This window comes from Jaculus jaculus, chromosome 1 (genome assembly GCF_020740685.1).
Source record: "Jaculus jaculus isolate mJacJac1 chromosome 1, mJacJac1.mat.Y.cur, whole genome shotgun sequence".
Classification (NCBI taxonomy): Eukaryota; Metazoa; Chordata; class Mammalia; order Rodentia; family Dipodidae; genus Jaculus; species Jaculus jaculus.
Window position 1 is genome coordinate 83,298,098 of NC_059102.1, and position 17,629 is coordinate 83,315,726.

At 40.9% G+C, this 17,629-nt stretch overlaps 1 protein-coding gene and 1 non-coding gene across 6 annotated transcripts in view; one reads left to right on the forward strand and one right to left on the reverse strand.

The window, feature by feature from the left end:
• Nucleotides 1–17,629, reverse strand: part of Ttc39b (tetratricopeptide repeat domain 39B) — a 170,709-nt gene that overhangs the window by 62,067 nt on the left and 91,013 nt on the right. For all 5 annotated transcript variants that reach the window (XM_004658434.2, XM_045152182.1, XM_045152184.1 and 2 more), the window contains one exon: nt 17,470–17,562. In XM_004658434.2, coding sequence (XP_004658491.2) covers nt 17,470–17,562 — 93 coding nt within the window. The remainder of the gene's footprint in view (nt 1–17,469; nt 17,563–17,629) is intronic.
• On the forward strand, nt 8,393–8,499 carry LOC123458095. Its single transcript, XR_006635394.1, has one exon. It is a non-coding gene; the product is annotated as a U6 spliceosomal RNA (small nuclear RNA).

The following is a 17,629-nucleotide window of genomic DNA, read 5'->3' on the forward strand; positions in this document are numbered from 1 at the left end:
AGTTCAATAGACAAGACCCTGTCTCAAAAACAAAATAAACAAGCAAAATGCCTCTTGAGGGCTGGAAAGGTGGCTTAGCAGTTAAGAGGCTTGCCTGTGAAGCCTACAGATCCAGGTTCCATTCCCTAGTACGTACATAAGCCAGATGCACAAGGTGGCACATGCATCTGGAGTTTGTTTGCAGTGTTGGGAGGCTCTAACAAACCCATATTCATTCTCTGTCAAATAAATAAATAAATAAATAAATAAATAATTTTTTAAAAAAGCTCTTGAACTATGCCTTCGGTCCAATCTTCTTGTACCTCCTTGTATGTATGTATGTATGTATGCATGCATATGTAAGGATTCCTTTGTTGAATGTTTTTTAAAACTATTTTTATTATGCTGGGCATGGTGGCACATGCCTTTAATCCCAGTACTCAGGAGGCAGGGGTAGGAGACCAGCCTGGGACAACAGAGTGAGATAGATAGATGATAGATAGACAGATAGAAAGAAATATCTTTTACTTATTTGTGAGCGGAGGGAAAAAAAGAAGAAAACAGGCACTCCAGGACCTTTTACCACTACAAAGGAACTCCAGATGCATGCACCACTTAGTGCAGCCAGCTTTATGTGGGTACAGTGGAATTGAACCTGGGGCCTGCAGATTTGGCAAGCTTGTGCTTTTTAACTGTTGATCCATCTCCCCAGCCCTCAATATTTTCTATCAGCACTGCCCTCTCCAGCTGTAAGCATAAATACTGTACCACACCCTCCAAAGTCTGTTCTTCAAGAACAAAATTCTATGGAAAAGACAAAGGAATATACCTGGGTATACTTTCCCTAATATCTAAACCTAGTTGTAGATCCAGAAATCACATCTATAGATCCTGCCAAGATATGCTCACACTTGACTCCCTAACTAGGTCACTCCTATGTGTCCTGAGATTCTTCCCTGCAGTTTTAGGCACTGAGATGAAGCAGGGTTAGGGAGATAGCGCAAAGTGTAAGAGTGCTTGCTGTACACGCATGAGGACCTGATTTCACAACCCCCAACTCCCATGTACACAGGCAAGCACGGTCATGCATGCCTGTAACCCCAGTACCAAGAGAAGCAGAGACAGGAAAATCACTGGGGCTCACTGGTCAGCCAGGTTCAGTGTCTCGGAAAAGAAACAAGCAGTAGAGGAGGATGCCTGATGCTCTCCTCTCCCTCCACACATCTGCACACAGGGCACATGCTGTTTGCACACATGTGTACATAAACATACCACAACATACTACACACACACACACAAACTGAACTGCACCTGAGGTTCTGAGGGGTCTCAGTCTGCCAAGCCAGCAAAACCAAGCTGAATTTCCTGCTGCCAGTGACAAGGAGGCTGAGTCAGGAGGATGGCAAATCCAAGGCTTGCCTAGGATACAAGGTGAATTCAAAGCCAGCCTGGGCAATTTAGCAAGAACTTGTCTCAAAGTTTCAAAAAAACTTGAGCTGGGTGTAGTGGTGCACACCTTTAAACCCAGAAATAGGGAGACTGAGGTATGAGGATCACCAGGAGTTTAAGACTGGAGTCCCTGCCTCAAAAAAAATTTCAAAATCAGAGAAATGGATAGTGATAAGTCAGTGGTAGGCTACTTGCCAAGTACATGCACAACCCTGGGTTTAATCCATAGCCCTACAACAACAATCCTAACAATATTAACAAATAAAAATCCACTTGAAAAGCATTTAAACTTGAAGTTTCAAGACATAGCCTTAATTTGTTGTTGTGGTGGTGGTGGTTGATGTTTGAGACAGGATCTTGCTATATAGCCAGGCTGGCCTTAAACTCCAGATCCTACTAAGTCTGCCTCCCAAGTGCTGGGATTATGCATACACCACATCCATCGTTCAGTGTTTTGTGTTGTTTTTACTTTATTTTTTATAACACTAGCCTAGACAATCACTCTACCACTGCTCTACAGCCCCCACCCAGTCTTCCAAATCCATTCTCCAGAGGCAGTGAGTACCACTGCAAGTGCTCCTCTACCAAAAGTCACTTCTGAGGTGCCACACAGAATCACCCTGTCACTCCTCTCATGGTTCCTTCTGGCTGGTCTGACTTAGCAGCCAATGCAACACCACTGATACCATGACTTCTATGGGGGCAGCCAATTGCCTTCTGACTGGATTTGGGACCTGCTCCACAGGAGGGAATGCATGCCTGGGACTGAAAACCTAGGCAAAAGTGTGTGGTCACAGTCCCCCCAAGATAAGCAACTACTATTGTTTGTCTCAACGGATATATTCTGCCCACCATGCCGCCCTCTAAATGTGTGTGCTTATGCTCACGGATTAGTGCTGCTCTTAGCTTTGCTCCAAAAAGCTTCATGTTGCAGTGGGCAGCAACTAGTGGGAAGACTCAAAAATAGTCAAAGTACTGAAAATAAGTGACTGCTGAATGCCCAGTGACAAATCAGACATCTATGGCACTCCCTCTAAGGCTCAGGGAAGAGAAGATGAAAAGAATATAAAAGCCAGAGGGTAAGAAGAAGTGCTATAGAATCCCATCTTCTGGACATGATGTGGCTGTGGCATTTATGAGCCCACAGTGATTGTCATTACCTGCACAAGACCACCAAGTACTGGTATCATCAATATTCCATCACAGATGGTGGAGGAGCTCAAGAGAACGCCGCCTCTCCCTGAGGAGTTACAGAAGTTAGTGCTGGCTGAGGGGCGGGTACAGGGAGGGACTTTGTCCAGTGGCAGCCCTGGTAAGCTGCCTGAGGAGTCACTGAAGTTAGTGCTGGCTGAGAGGCGGGTCCAGCGGCAGCCCTGATAAGCTGCCTGTACTCCAGGGATGACTCCAACCCTCTTCCTCAGCAACCCTCATTAAACTCAAATGTGATCAAAACAATAAAGCAGGCTGGAGAGACAGCTCAGTGATTAAAGCGTTCGCTTGCCAAGCGTAATGACCCAGGCTTTATTCCCCAGTACCCATATAAAGCCAGATGCACAGTGGCACATGTATCTGGAGTTTGCTTGCAGCAGCTAGAGGCCCTGGAGCACCCATTTGCACACATACAAACACTCACACTCTCGCTCTCTCTGCTTACAAATAAAAAGTGGGACTAGTTGTGAAGGAGTTCAACAGGAGGGGAAAAAAGAAAGTAATGGGAGATGAATATAATCAAAATACAGTAAATGCATGTATAAAAACTATTAATAAATAACTTTCTCTTAAGCAGCTAAGTAGGTGGGTAGTTACTACTGCTCTGAGTAAAAACAGAAAATTCCACATACCTAAAGTTTGAGGCAACTCCCTCTAGAATGGAAAAAAAGTGAAACCATCTCTTAACGGTGGATTATCTGGGAGCTAAGAACGGCTGTGCTCTTGAGTTTCTAGAGCATGAAGGTACCACACAAGCATTTTAGGAGATCACAAGCCCTTGTGGGAAGGTGCTTTGCTTCCCATTACAGCCCATCTGCAAATGGTGTCGGCATGGCCTCCTGAAAGTCCTCCTGGACCCCGTTTCATTGTTCAGTCCAAGCTACTCTCTTGTGTTGGCCGGTGTTTAACAGGTGCATCTGTCTCTGCTTTGCCTACATCTACTGCCTATCAAGCCCTCCTCAGAACCCACTCAGCTGATACTTATGCAGCACCTTCCTAGAGGCTGGCAATCCAGCAAGGAGCAGACCCTGGCCCTTGGCTTTCTCACAGAAGGCAACGCTGACTTCACAAGTAGTCCAGAAGATAGTAGATGATTTAATAAATGATTAAGATCATCTCAGGCTGAGATACACAGTCTGGGATACATGTGGGGCTGGGGAAGAAAGTACCCACATGCAATAGTGGCATAACTTTGATGAGGATGTGACTGAAAGACACCCAGGTGCTGTACGGTAGTTAGTCATGGGAATATCTAGGTTGAAGGGAGGGGTATTCTCTACTGTGCATGCAGTGAGCAAGGCAGGATGGAAGAAATGAGGACAGAAAAACCAGGCCAGGAACTGCGGTGCACAGAGGGAGGATTCTATTCTAAGAACAAAAGGAAACACACTGCCTTAGAAATCTCCATTCCCTTCTTATCCCCCTTCCCTGTTGCTGCTAGGTTTTTCCAGGCTTGCTTCTCACCTGTTCTCTGCTTCTGTACTCCCATCAGTTCTCTCTAGTGCTCATCCTTTACTACCAGGAAACAGGCTTTGACCAAGAGGATCCTCTTGCCAAACCATCATCTCCACGTTTCAGCTGGCACCCTGCCATCTGGAAGGATATACTACACCTGTACCAGGACAAAACTTCTCAGTGGTTTACTGGGAGAGTCACCTGAACTAAACACAGCATTCTCGGCAAAGCACCTTGGCTACCAATTCTGAAACCTCTCTAAGGTATCCCTTGGAAACACATACGTCCCTCTCTATTTCCAATGACATGACATAAATTGAGAGCACTGTCACATCAGTCTAAATTCTGAAATAACCCCCCAAGAATGCGTTCCTGAGTATTACTGTTTTGATTCTGTGATCTCTGGCTTTGGTCTCAAGGACTTGCTCAAACAGACTCCCAACCCCAGTTGCTGACTCAGTAGACCTGGGATGGGCCCAAGTCCAAGCACAACTATGCTTTACTTCATCCTCATAGCTTTCTCAGGTTTCTACTTAGGAGATACAGAATGGGCACATCAGGCCCTCCTGCCAAACTCCAGACGCATGTGCCACTTTGTGCATCTGGCTTTATGTGGGTACTGGGAACTCGAACCTGGGTTGTCAGGCTTGTCAATCAGGCATCTTTAAATGCTGAGCCTCCAACCCAGACTTCCCTGTTAAAGCAGATATTCATGACACAGCTTTAGATTAAGATCCAAAACTAGAGGCCTACACCTGCCACAGAAACTTCAATGGGAAATGAGGCCTCACATACCTGCCCAGTCACACTGTAGTAGTAAACAAGGCTATTTAAAAAAAAAAAAAAAAAAAAAAAAACAAGCATCTTGCATGTAGCTCATCAACATGGCATTCCCCACAAGCCTGACATGATGAAATGAAAGATTTCTGTTCTTAAAAAAAAAAAAAAAAATTAGGGCTGGAGAGATGGCTTAGCGGTTAAGCACTTGCCTGTGAAGCCTAAGGACCCCAGTTCAAGGATCAATTCCCCAGGACCCACGTTAGCCAGATGCACAAGGGGGCGCACGCATCTGGAGTTCGTTTGCAGTGGCTGGAAGCCCTGGCACGCCCATTCTCTCTCTCACTCTCTGCCTGCCTGCCCCCCCCCACACAAATAAATAAATAATAAATAAACAAAAAAATTAAAGAAAATAAAAAATCAGGAACCAGCATTGTCATCTCCAGTCCCCAGCCTCATTTGGTCTTTTGTCTCATCTCTGAAATGCCCAAATGCTTTCACAATTCACAACCTGTGCAACAGAAACAAAGGCACCATTTGCCCTTGACTGTACTTTGCGAACTTTTTCACTCTGCATGAATTAACAAGCACATATAAGTTCCCAAAAGTTGTGGTGATCAGTCCACATACTCAGATTTCATACCTGTTGGAGAGTTGCCCAAGTGCCCTCCTTAATTTGTATCTTCTGTAGAGTGAAGATTCCTTCTTTTCATTTCTAGTTTAGGAGATATGTCAACTTAAGGCAGAATAATTATCTTCAAAATCAACATATTTAAATTTTCAGAATAAGGTTAATATTATATCTTACATAATAATCCTCATTACAAAAAGCTATGTGTATGGTAGTGAACTAGGATCTGGGCTCTGAAACCAGATCATTTTCTCATTTTTTGACTTAATCTTACATATGACTATGGCAGGTCACTTTTCTTCCCTGGTGCTCATTTTCCTTGTACCTAAGATGGATCTAGTACAAGTGCCCATATTATTGGTTGTACAGATGGACATGGAATGTGCTCAGAGTAGTGTCTGATGTGTATAAGTAATAGCACCTTCAAGTAATTCCAGCTATTAGCACCATTATTTTGTAAGTAATTAAATGAAATGCAATAATTCAGAGCTGTCAAGTATTTAACAGTCCAAACAATTTAATAATAACCTCTTTATTACTTATCCAATCAGTCATGTAGTATCAGACAAGACAGCAATGACCAGAGTAGGGAGAGAAAAAAAAATGTCAATATAAAATACAGGATAAGGCTGGAGAGATGGCTTAGCTGTTAAGGTGCTTGCCTGTGAAGCCTAAGAACCTATGTCCGACTCCCCAGTTCCCATGTAAGCCAGATATACAAGGTGACACACATGTCTGGAGTTCAACTGCAGTGACTGGAAATCCTGGTGTGCCAACTATCTCTTTCTCTCTCTATCTCTCTCTCATAAAAAAAATAATAATAATAAAGAATGGGGCTGAAGAGATGGCTTAGCAGTTAAAGCGTTTGCCTTCAAAGCCAGAGGACCCAGGTTCAATTCCCCAGGACTCATGTAAGCCAGATGTACATGGGGGCACATGCACAGGAGTTTGTTTGCAGCAGCTGGGGGCCCTGGCATGCCCATTCTCTCCCTCCCTCCCTCTCTTTCTCACTCTCTTCCTGCCTATTTCTCTCTCTCAAGTAAATAAATATAAATAAAAGCTTTAAAAATAAAATAAAGGATGAATCAAAGTTCAGAACATCTATAACAATGTTTTCTAAAGAGTTCTTCCTATAAAAACCTAACTAGCTAGTAGAAAATCTAGCCATATGGAACTTATTATATAGTCCCTGTAGGATAATTAATAAGTCAGAATCTTGCTTTTTATGAAGAGTTGAGAATGTGGATTATGAGGATGAGGGGAGATAATTATGAGACAGAGGAACAGAAAGATGACAAGAGTACTGGCATTTCACTAAGTGTATCCCGAGAGTTTCTACTTCTCTTTGGGTAATCAAAGATTTCCCACAATGTAGCAATTTAACTTAAAATGTGCTCCTGAATAACTAGACCACAAACCCCCAAAGCCACTCATTTACCTGGATATTCTGTCTCTAAGAACTCACAATTTATACTGATTTATTTTGGGTTAGGAGAGAATGGGTGAGAGGTGAACAACCATGGGTAAATATGCTTGTCAAAAGGGGACTGACCTTGTGGTGGGTGATAAACTGGGGATAACTTAACAACTTAGGTTTCTCAGTTTCTCTGGATCATTTCTTGATGAAGGCTCCCATCTCATATAAAACATATCAAATGTGCAGTTTTCTTGTCCATCTGGTTTTTTGTTATACACGCCTCAGTCATAAATCTAGCAAAGGATGTAAAGCAACCTTTCCCTCTCCACAACAACAGCTAGGAGAGAGGTGACCTTCCTCCCACTCCTAAAATGTCCTGGGTAGGGACTTTACTGGGTCAGCAGTCCTGGCCTCTCTCTCTACTCCATTCCTATTCTGGGTAAGAAGTGAGCTGCCTCACTGGTAACTTGGAATGATGACTGGCTCTGCCTTTTCTATATTCATTCATTCTCTTATTCTCTCTCTCTCTCTCTCTCTCTCTCTCTCTCTCTCTCTCTCTCTCTCTCTGTGTGTGTGTGTGTGTGTGTGTGTGTGTGTGTGTGTGTGTGTGTGTGCAGTACTAGGGACTGAATGTAGAACACCTGCACACTAGTTAGGAATGTACTCTACACTCAGCTATATCCACAATTCGAGGACAGCCTCAAGGGAAAGGAAATGCACAATAGTCTATTCTCACTGTAATGCAACGAGCTAAATGAGGGAAGCTCTACTACCTGGGCCTCAGAGAGAGGTTGCAATTCAGAGCCCAAGTTCCATGCAGGACACAGTTCTCTACATAATCAAATCCACTTCCTTTTATACAGTCTTTGTAGTAGGGAGAAAAAAAGCTAAGAGTTTGATCTTCACTGGTCTGACCCCTTCACTGATAACTCAACTGGCTCTAAAGAGGCTAAAGACCTATCAGTTCTTCCAAAGCACGAACTGAGCACTTTGCTGTGCTCAAGAACCAATAGCTGGACCACAGAAACCCCTGTTATCATTAGTTTTCCAGGGAAGAGGAGAGAAACCACAGGTTCACAAGTACAGCAGACATGATGAGCATGCAAGCAAGTCATTCACTTCTCCAAGTCCATGTTTCCTCCTCTCTAGAAGGGATATGACCAGGCACAGTGAGCACTCATAGAACTCCAGCCCTGAAGAGGCTGAGCCTGGAGAATCACAAGTTCATATAGCTAGGCTACACAGTGAGTTAAAAGCCAATCAACATCTACATAGTAAAACCCTGTTTCAATACCATCCCACAAACAAATTAAACCTAAAAAACATGATATGGAGATATGGCAGTGTTTGCTCAATGAGTATTAACTATTGCCATGGAATTAGAAAAGATAAAAACGTAAGTATAAAAAGAATATGCAACTAAATAATGCACCAAAAGTAGTAAATATTACCATTTTTAAAGAATAAAAGCATCTGTGCTCGCTTCGGCAGCACATATACTAAAATTGGAATGATACAGAGAAGATTAGCATGGCCCCTGCGCAAGGATGACACGCAAATTCGTGAAGCGTTCCATATTTTTAGAGGCAACCTACAGAATGGGAAAAAATCTTCGCCAGCTATATATCTGATAGAGGATTAATATCTAGGATATACAAAGAACTCAAAAAGTTAACTAATAAGGAATCAAACAAGCCAATCAAAAAATGGGCTAAGGAGCTAAATAGAGAGTTCTCAAAGGAAGAAATACGAATGGCATATAAGCACCTAAAAAAATGTTCTACATCACTAGTCATCAGGGAAATGCAGATTAAAACTACATTGAGATTCCATCTCACTCCTGTCAGATTGGCCACCATCATGAAAACAAATGATCATAAATGTTGGCGGGGATGTGGAAAAAAAGGAACCCTTCTGCACTGCTGGTGGGAATGCAATCTGGTCCAGCCATTGTGGAAAACAGTGTGGAGGTTCCTAAAGCAGCTAGAGATTGATCTACCATATGACCCAGCTATAGCACTCCTAGGCATATATCCAAAGAACTCATCTCATTTCCTTAGAAGTACATGCTCAACCATGTTTATTGCTGCTCAATTTATAATAGCTGGGAAATGCAACCAGCCTAGATGTCCCTCAACAGATGAGTGGATAATGAAGATGTGGTACATTTATACAATGGAGTTCTACTCAGCGGTAAAGAAAAATGAAGTTATGAAATTTGCAGAAAAATGGATGGACCTGGAAAGTATTATACTAACTCAGGTAACCCAGGCCCAGAAAGCCAAGCGCCACATGTTCTCCCTCATATGGGGATCCTAGCTACAGATGACTGGGCTTCTGTGTGAGAATGAAAATACTTAGTAGCAGAGGCCAGTAAGTTGAAAAGGAGACATAAAGGGTGGAGAAAGGAAGGGAGGAGGATACTTAATAGGTTGATATTGTATATATGTAATTACAATGATTGTAATGGAGAGGTAATATGATTGAGAATGGAATTTCAAACGGGAAAGTGTGGGGGTGGGGAGGGAGGGAATTACCATGGGATATATTTTATAATCATGGAAAATGTTAATAAAAATTTAAAAAAAAAAAAGAGAAAAAAAAAAGAATAAAAGCATCTAATGTCTCTTCATGTATACAGCAGGCTCATCCCTCAGAATCAACAGAAGGAGAGCTGAGATTCAGAGCCACCCCTGCAGTGCCACAGCACTTCCTGTCCCATCTATTTTAGAAGATCTGTCCATTCACAGAAAAAGCAGATATTTTATTCATTAAAAAAAAAAAAAAAAACATGGGCCAGGCATGGTGGCACATGCCTTTAAAACCAGCACTCAGGAGGCAGAGGTAGGAGGATTGCCATGAGTTCAAGACCACCCTGAGACTCCATAGTGAATTCCAGGTCAGCCTGGGCTAGAGTGAGACCCTACCTCAAAAAAAAAAAAAAAAAAAAAATGAACATGGTATCTAGGTTCCTTGACATTATTTGGGGTTTACTGCCATTTCTTCTTATCCCAATTTAATAAGCATAGTTACAATGAGGTATTCTTTCATATTATTTTAGTGTGGTAATAGTTTCACATTGTCTCATATGTTTCTAATAAAATTAACTTATTTTGAAATGGTTCCTTGGAAAACTAGGCTCTAGCATAATTTATTCTACCAGTGAAAATGCTAGACAGAGATAAATAAATGCCAGGTGAGTTAGGAAGAAGCAAGAAGAAGAAATATAGCAAAAAGGTAAGATGCATACCAAAAACCTGTCTTAGCTTTCCTGAGCTCAGGCCAGAAGTTTCTTTCTCAAATAAGAAAGAATTTTTTCCAAGAAGGGTCTTAATTGTACCGTAAATATACTTGGTGTCTGTCTAATATAAAAAAGGAAATTAAGTTGAGCGTGGTGGTGCACACCTTTAATCCCAGCACTCGGAAGGCAGAGGTAGAAGGATTGCCATGAGTTCAAGACCACCCTGAGACTCCATAGTGAATTCCAGGTCAGCCTGGGCTACAGTGAGACCCTACCTTGAAAAACCAAAAAAAAAGGGGGGGGGGAATTAAGACAGATATGGTGGCACATGCTTGTAATTCCATAATTTAGGAGGCAGAGGCAGGAGGATGGCTGTGAGTTCAAGGCCAGCCTGGGCTAGATAGTGAGTCCAAAGGCCAGCCTGGGCTTGAGACCTTGTTTCAAATAATAAAATAATTAAATAAATAAAAATAAAGTAAAAGATGAAAGGCAGCTAAACTCAATTGTCTGAGCAATCTATCTTGAATTCCTTTCTAAAAATTATAATAAAATGCATGTAACATATAACTTGCTATCTTAACCACTAAGAGTACAGTTCAATAATACTAAGTATATTCACTTTGTTATGAAATCTCTAGAACTTTTATATGTTACAAAACTGCAGCTCTTTTCTTGTTAATAGCAATTCCCTCTAACATGAACTCTTCAAAAACCAATCCAGAGGAGTCACCCTCTTCTCTTAACTAGCCTTGAGAGATTTAGCCATGTGCAAACTTCATAACATTAAAATAGGCTCCTCCATGGCCACAACTCCCTGATAAGTCTGGGATTCCCCAAAGCCAGTTTTCATTAATAACTACAGATGGCAACACTCTGTGGCCACACTGGGTAGATGTAGTACCAGGCTAGTAAGTGAAGTGCAAATAAGTCTATGTTTTCTCTCTGTTCCTTTAACCCAAGACCCCAGATGCTTGCTTTCTGTATTTATAAGTTCTTTGAATAGATCAAAATACTCATATGCTTGAGATTGGAGATTTGAAAGTAAACAACCCATGGAAAAATACATATCAAAAGACCCAATCACATGCCCTTGTCTAAGAGATGTGATTGAAAGGATAAAGTGATGAGAATGCTCTGTTCCAACATAAAAAGTCTTTCCTCATTCTTCCAAAGTGATGAGACACAGCTATTTCAAAAACAATATATCAGCAGCCGTGAGATGATGAACACCAATCTTGCAAATATCTTCAACTTTGTCACCAGTGCCCTTTAAAGATACTGGTAACAAATGCAAACAGACTTCAGAGCTGCAAGGCATCTTAACTAGTAATGTACTTCAAGACAGCAGTATCTGTCTCAAAAGATTCTCTCATCTTTCCAGACTGAAGGAAGATTCCAAAGAAATTAGGGTCATCAGAACACTTTGAGACTGAACAAATAGGAGGGATAATAACGAATGGGCCAAATCGGCTTTTGTCTATCTTGCTCAGTTGAATTTTAGAATTTGTCAGTAATTTGCTTCACCCAGTCTACTACAATACATGTATAGCAGCTAAACTCAACACCTACGGTCACGTCTGCTGTTTCTCTTGGAGTATGAGAGCTATACCTGGCACCTTAATCTCCTACACTGAAGATATATAAAGTCAGATTTACATAGCTAAGAACACTGCAGATAATTAGAAAACCAAAGCATTAAATTAACTCAAGATGCAAAAATGTCTACATTATAATACAAGAAACAAGAAAATACAATCCCACTAAAAATTATAAATTCAAAATGATCTCCAGTAAGCTTTAGATGAAATGCCTGACAAATATTTCAAAAAAATGAATATATTCAAAGGAATCAAAGAAGAAAACAAACTCCTGAAAAAGAACACAGGAAACCAACAATACACTACTAAATGATGAATGGGTCACTGAAAAAATCAAGTAGGAAATCAAAAAAATTCATAGAATCAAATGATAATAAGAACACAACATACCAAAACCTTTGGGACATAATGAAGGCAGTCCTAAGAAGCAAATTTATAGCTTTAAGTGCCTATATTAAGAAAATAGAAAGGTCACAAGTAAACAATTTAATGCTTTACCTTAAGGCCATGGAAAAAGAAGAACAAGGCAAACCCAAATTCAGTCGATGGGAAGAAATAATAAAGATTAGGGCAGAAATTAATGAAATAGAAACCAAAAAAAATTCCAAAGAATCAATGAAACAAACAAATCTCTTTGAAAGGATAAACAAGAGTGATAAACCCTTAGCAAATCTAACCAAAAGAAAGAGACACAAATTAATAAAATTAGAGATGAAAAAGGTACCATCACAACAGATACCAGAGAAGTTAAAAAAAACATAGGGATATACTACAAGAACATATACTCCCTAAGTTTGAAAATCTGAAAGAAATGGATGATTTCCTTGATTTATATAACCTACCAAAATTAAATCAAGATGAGACTAACCACTTAAATAGACCTATAACAAGTGTGGATATCCAAGCAGTTATAAAAAAAACAAATCTCCCAACTAAAAAATGTCCAGGCCCAGATGATTCACTGGTAAATATTACCAGACCTTCATGAAAGAACAAACACCAATGCTTCTCAAACTTTTCCAAAAAATAGAAAAGGAAGGAATCCTACCAAACTCCTTCTACAAAGCCAGCATCACCCTGATACCAAAACCAGACAAAGACAGAACAAGAAAAGAAAATTACAGACCAAAAGTGGGTGAAGGGAGGGAATTACCATGGGTTATTGTCTATAATGATGGAAGTTGTCAATAATTTTTTTTATGGCTGGAGAAATAGCTTAATGGTTAAGGCACTTGCCTGCAAAGCCAAAGGACCCAGGTTCGATTCCCCAGTAAGCCCGATGCACCAGGGGGTGCACACATCTGGAGTTTGTTTGCAGTGGCTGGAGGGCCTAGTGTGCCCATTCTCTCTCTTTCTCCCTCTCTCTCTCTCTCTCTCTCTCTCTCTCTCTCTCTCTCTCAAATAAATAAAGAAAAACAAAATTTTATTTAAAGTTTTGAAGAAAGAAAAAAAAAGCCCATGTGTTAAATGTATGTTGCCTAGGGAGAAACTATGGAGAGACGATTAAAAATCTCTTAAGAGCTGTAGATCTTTAAGTGATTAGGAGATGGCCTTAGAGCACCCTGTGGTGCTCCAGCTCCCCTCCTGCCCTGTCCTTTCCTCGGCATGATGCGAGTGGCACTGATCTACCAAGCATTCTTATGGCATGCTACCTCTCCACAGACCCAAAAGCCATTGACTGACACCTCTGAAATTGTGAGCCAAAATAAAGTTTCTTGTTTATAAATTGGCATTTTCTTTTTCCTCTTCATTGTAAGACCTTCTGTATCATACCTGGCTCCTATTCCAACTTCCTCAATTCCCTCTAAGATAAAGGTCTCCAGTAAGCTAACCACAAACTGCCAAGGATAATTGTCAGCCATATCCATGTAGACATTTTTGCAACATCTGCCCTATATATCAGATTCTAGAATTTAACCCTCCCCCAAACCCTTTGCCTAGCTCTGGCCTCTAGCTCAATGTCTTCCCCTTTAAGAAGTATCTGTTGCTCTTGCTGGAATGCTCGCTCACTCCCTCAGCACTCCTTCACTTTCTGTTCCCAAAGGCTCCTCCTTCCCTTCTCTTTTATCAGGTTTTCTCCTGGAAATAGAATCACTGCTTTAGGAACTTCACACATGTTAATTCTCAATCCAGAGCTACAGCTCAGGGCTTCGGCAAATGGCATGACCTTATATATTATGACTTTCACTTATTTTATTATCGCTTTTAAGTTTACAATTATAAATGTTGGTAGAGTAATTACCAAGAAGAATCAGATGAATAACATTCTAATGTAACTATGAGAAGGGTCTATTTCTGTCAAACAATAACAAAAAAAAAAAACCCTCGGATTTCCATGGGCATGGACATTTGAAATAAAAAGTATTGTGGGTGCTGGCAGATAACTAGTGAATAAAGCTCTTGTTGCTCACCTCTGAGTACCAGAGTATAGAACTCTGGACTCCATGTAACAGCAGAGGCTGTAGCGGCACACCCATAGCAAGAAGGGAGGCAGAGTCAGCAGAATCTCCCGAACTTTACATTGAACAATGAGAGGCCCTACCTCAAATGACGTAGAAGTCCAAGACACACCTAAAAGTGGTCCTATGAACTCCACAGTGGCACAAGTGCCCACACTCGCACATGTATGCACACACACAAACAAAATATATTTTAAAAAATAAAAATTCTTTCTTTAAAAAGAAAAATAAGGGCTGGAAAGATGGCTTAATGGTACAATGCTTGCCTGCACAGCCTGAGGATCAGGCTCAGTTCCCCAGTACCCATATAAGCCAGGTGCACAAAGTGATGCGTGCATCTGGATTTGGTTGCAATGACTAGCGGCCCTGGCGCACCTATTCTCTCTATCTGCCTCTTTCCTTCTCTTACTCTCTCTCAAATAAATACAATATTTTTAAAGTAATATAAATTGGGCAAGGTGTCACATACCTTTAATCCCAGCACTGAGGAGGCAGAGGTAGGAGGATCACCATGAGTTTGAGACTACCCTGAGATTACATGCTCAATTCCAGGTCAGCCTGGGCTAGAGTGTGACTCTACCTCAAAAAACCAAAAAGGAAATGTGGAAAATAATTTTTATGATTTTTACAAGTTACTCAACTTCACTTCCATTCCTCAGTCCCTTCCATATACTAATACAAATTATCAAATTCATGAGTATAATGAAAACACTGTAACTAGCTAAAATTCAAAATGCAAAATTCTAAACACTAAAGATGTACTATATAATTTTTAATGTTTAATAAACCCATAAGGTAAGACGGAAAGCACTTTCTGGGCAGCTTTAAAAGAACTGCATTAGTAACTTATAAAGGAGTAACTAGCTACACATTCAAAATCTATTTACATAATTAGAATGGATTAGAAAGGAATAGTAATTGGCAATTAAATGTAATACTGTAATAAATATCTAATGGAAAGGGAAAATGTGATATTTTTTAAAAAGCAAACTACAAAATAATGTTTTAAGCATTTTGGGGAGTGTGATAGGATCTTGCTCCTCCATAGCACTGGGATTAAAGGCATGTGCCACCACATCCAACCTAATTAAAAAAAATATATATATACATATATCTAGATAAGAAGAATAAAAGAAAACAATGGTTATGGTGGGATTATATATTGCTTTCCCTTCCTTGTGCTTTCTGTGGCTCCCAAATTTTCTATAATGGACACATTTCTTAACATGACCCTACATCAAGAAAAAAATAATATGTTTTTAAGCCAAGGTTATAAGAAAATGTAAGAAAAAACAACAGTAATACAAAATTTGATTTTTGAAAAAGCTGTTAATTTGGGGAAGGGGACTGTGGAGATGGCTCATCAGGGAAGAGAGTTTGCTGTGTAAGCATTAGGGCCTGAGTTCAGTCCCTGGTATGCACACTGGGCTTGATGACTACAACTCTAGAGCTGCAGGGGGCAGAGACAGGATTGCTGGGGGCCCTGGCCATTTAGCCTCAGTCTAACCAAAAAAATATATTTCTTTCAAAAATAAGTCTATTACAGGGTTGAGTTTGGGGGCACATACCTATAATCTAGCACTTGGAAGGTAGAGGCAAAAATATCAGGAATTTAAGGTCATCTCTACTACATACTGAGTTTAAGGCTGGCCTGGGCTATGTGAGACTCTATCTCAACAACAGCAAAAAAAATTACTATTGTCACAACTACTATATCAAGAAGCACATGCCAGATAGATGTGGTGGTGCATGTTTTTAATCCTAGCACTTGGTAGGCTGAAGCAGAAAAATCACCATGAGTGCAAGGCCAGCCTGAGCTACAGAGTGAGTTCTAGGTCAACCTGGGCTAGAGTGAGACCCTGCTTTAAAAAAAAGTAAACTAAGATAAGTAAGACATGCCTAGGGGAAAAAATGTAGACTGTTTTAAAACAAAAATGTAGGGGCTAAAGAGATAGCTTAGTGGCTAAGCGCTTGCCTGTGAAGCCTAAGGACCCTGGTTCAAGGTTCCATTCCCCAGGACCCACGTGAGCCAGATGCACAAGGTGGCACATACATCTGGAGTTCGTTTGCAGTGGCTGGAGGCCCTGGTGCACCCATATTCTCCCTCCCCACCCCCGTCACGCTCAAATAAATAAACAAAAAAAAAGTAACCATGTGTATTATGATGGTCATCAGTGTGGTTAATGTTTCTTTATTCCTCTGTCTTCCCCAATGTTTGATGTTTGATAATGTAATTATATTATTCATGTAATTGTTAAGAATAATTGTCAAACTAGGCATGGTGGTGCACACCTCTAATCCCAGAATTTGAGATGTAGAAGAAGGATTAGGAGTTCAAGGTAATCCTTGACTAAAATATCAAGTTCAAGGCCGGCAAGTTATGGGAGACTCCTTTTTAAAGAATTTTACTTTAAAGATGGGGGCTGGGGAGATAGCTCAACAGTTAAGAGTGCTTACCACTAAAGGTTGTGGGCCTCTTGGGCCAGAGTCCACCATGTTCAACCCCCCAGAACCAATGTACAAAGCTAAGCATAGCCACACACAACTTTAACTCTGGCAGCAGAGACCAGAGAATTGCTGGGGCCAGTAATTCTGAGTTGAAGAAGAGAAGCCACCTCAAGGAAAACCATACGGGTGAGCAATAAGAAAAAGACACGCAGTGTTCTCCTCTGGCTTCTACACTTCTGTACACATGTGCATACACTACACATCCACCCACCCACACTCCAAGGGAAAAAAAAAAAAAAAAAACCTTCACAGATTAAAAAAAAAAAAGCCAGGTGTGGTGGCGCATGCCTTTAATCCCAGCACTCGGGAGGCAGAAATAGAAGTATTGCTGTGAGTTTGAGGTCACCCTGAGACTCCATAGTGAATTCCAGGCCAGCCTGGGCTAGAGTGAGACCCTACCTCAAAAAAACAAAAAACAAACAAAAAAAGACAGGCCAAGCATGTAGGTGCACACCTGGAATGGAATCTCAGCATAAGGCAGAGGGACTCTGCAAGTTCAAGGCCAGCCTGAGACCTTGTCTTAAAAACAAAACAAGACAGGAAGTTGGGATGACATAGCTCTATTTAGTTTTGCTTTTAACAAATCACTGAGTCCCTTGCCAGCTATGCATCTTCTTCCTTAGTCTGCAAATTGTGCACCATAATGCTCAGCTCCCCAACTTCAATGAAGTAAGGAACACAAGGCACTGAGTACCAGTACCTCCTTCACCAAAGGACCCTCCAACAATGCCCACGCCCCTTCTGACCTGCTCACATCAGATGCTCCAAGCTGCCTGGATGTCCGTTTTGTATCGCATGACACAAAGTGAAAGTTGCTTGTTGCCATATCTGAGGGAGATCTGTTGATTTAAAAGGCAAAGTCCTGTGAGAAAAGGCTATACAAATGCACAAATACAAGAACACATT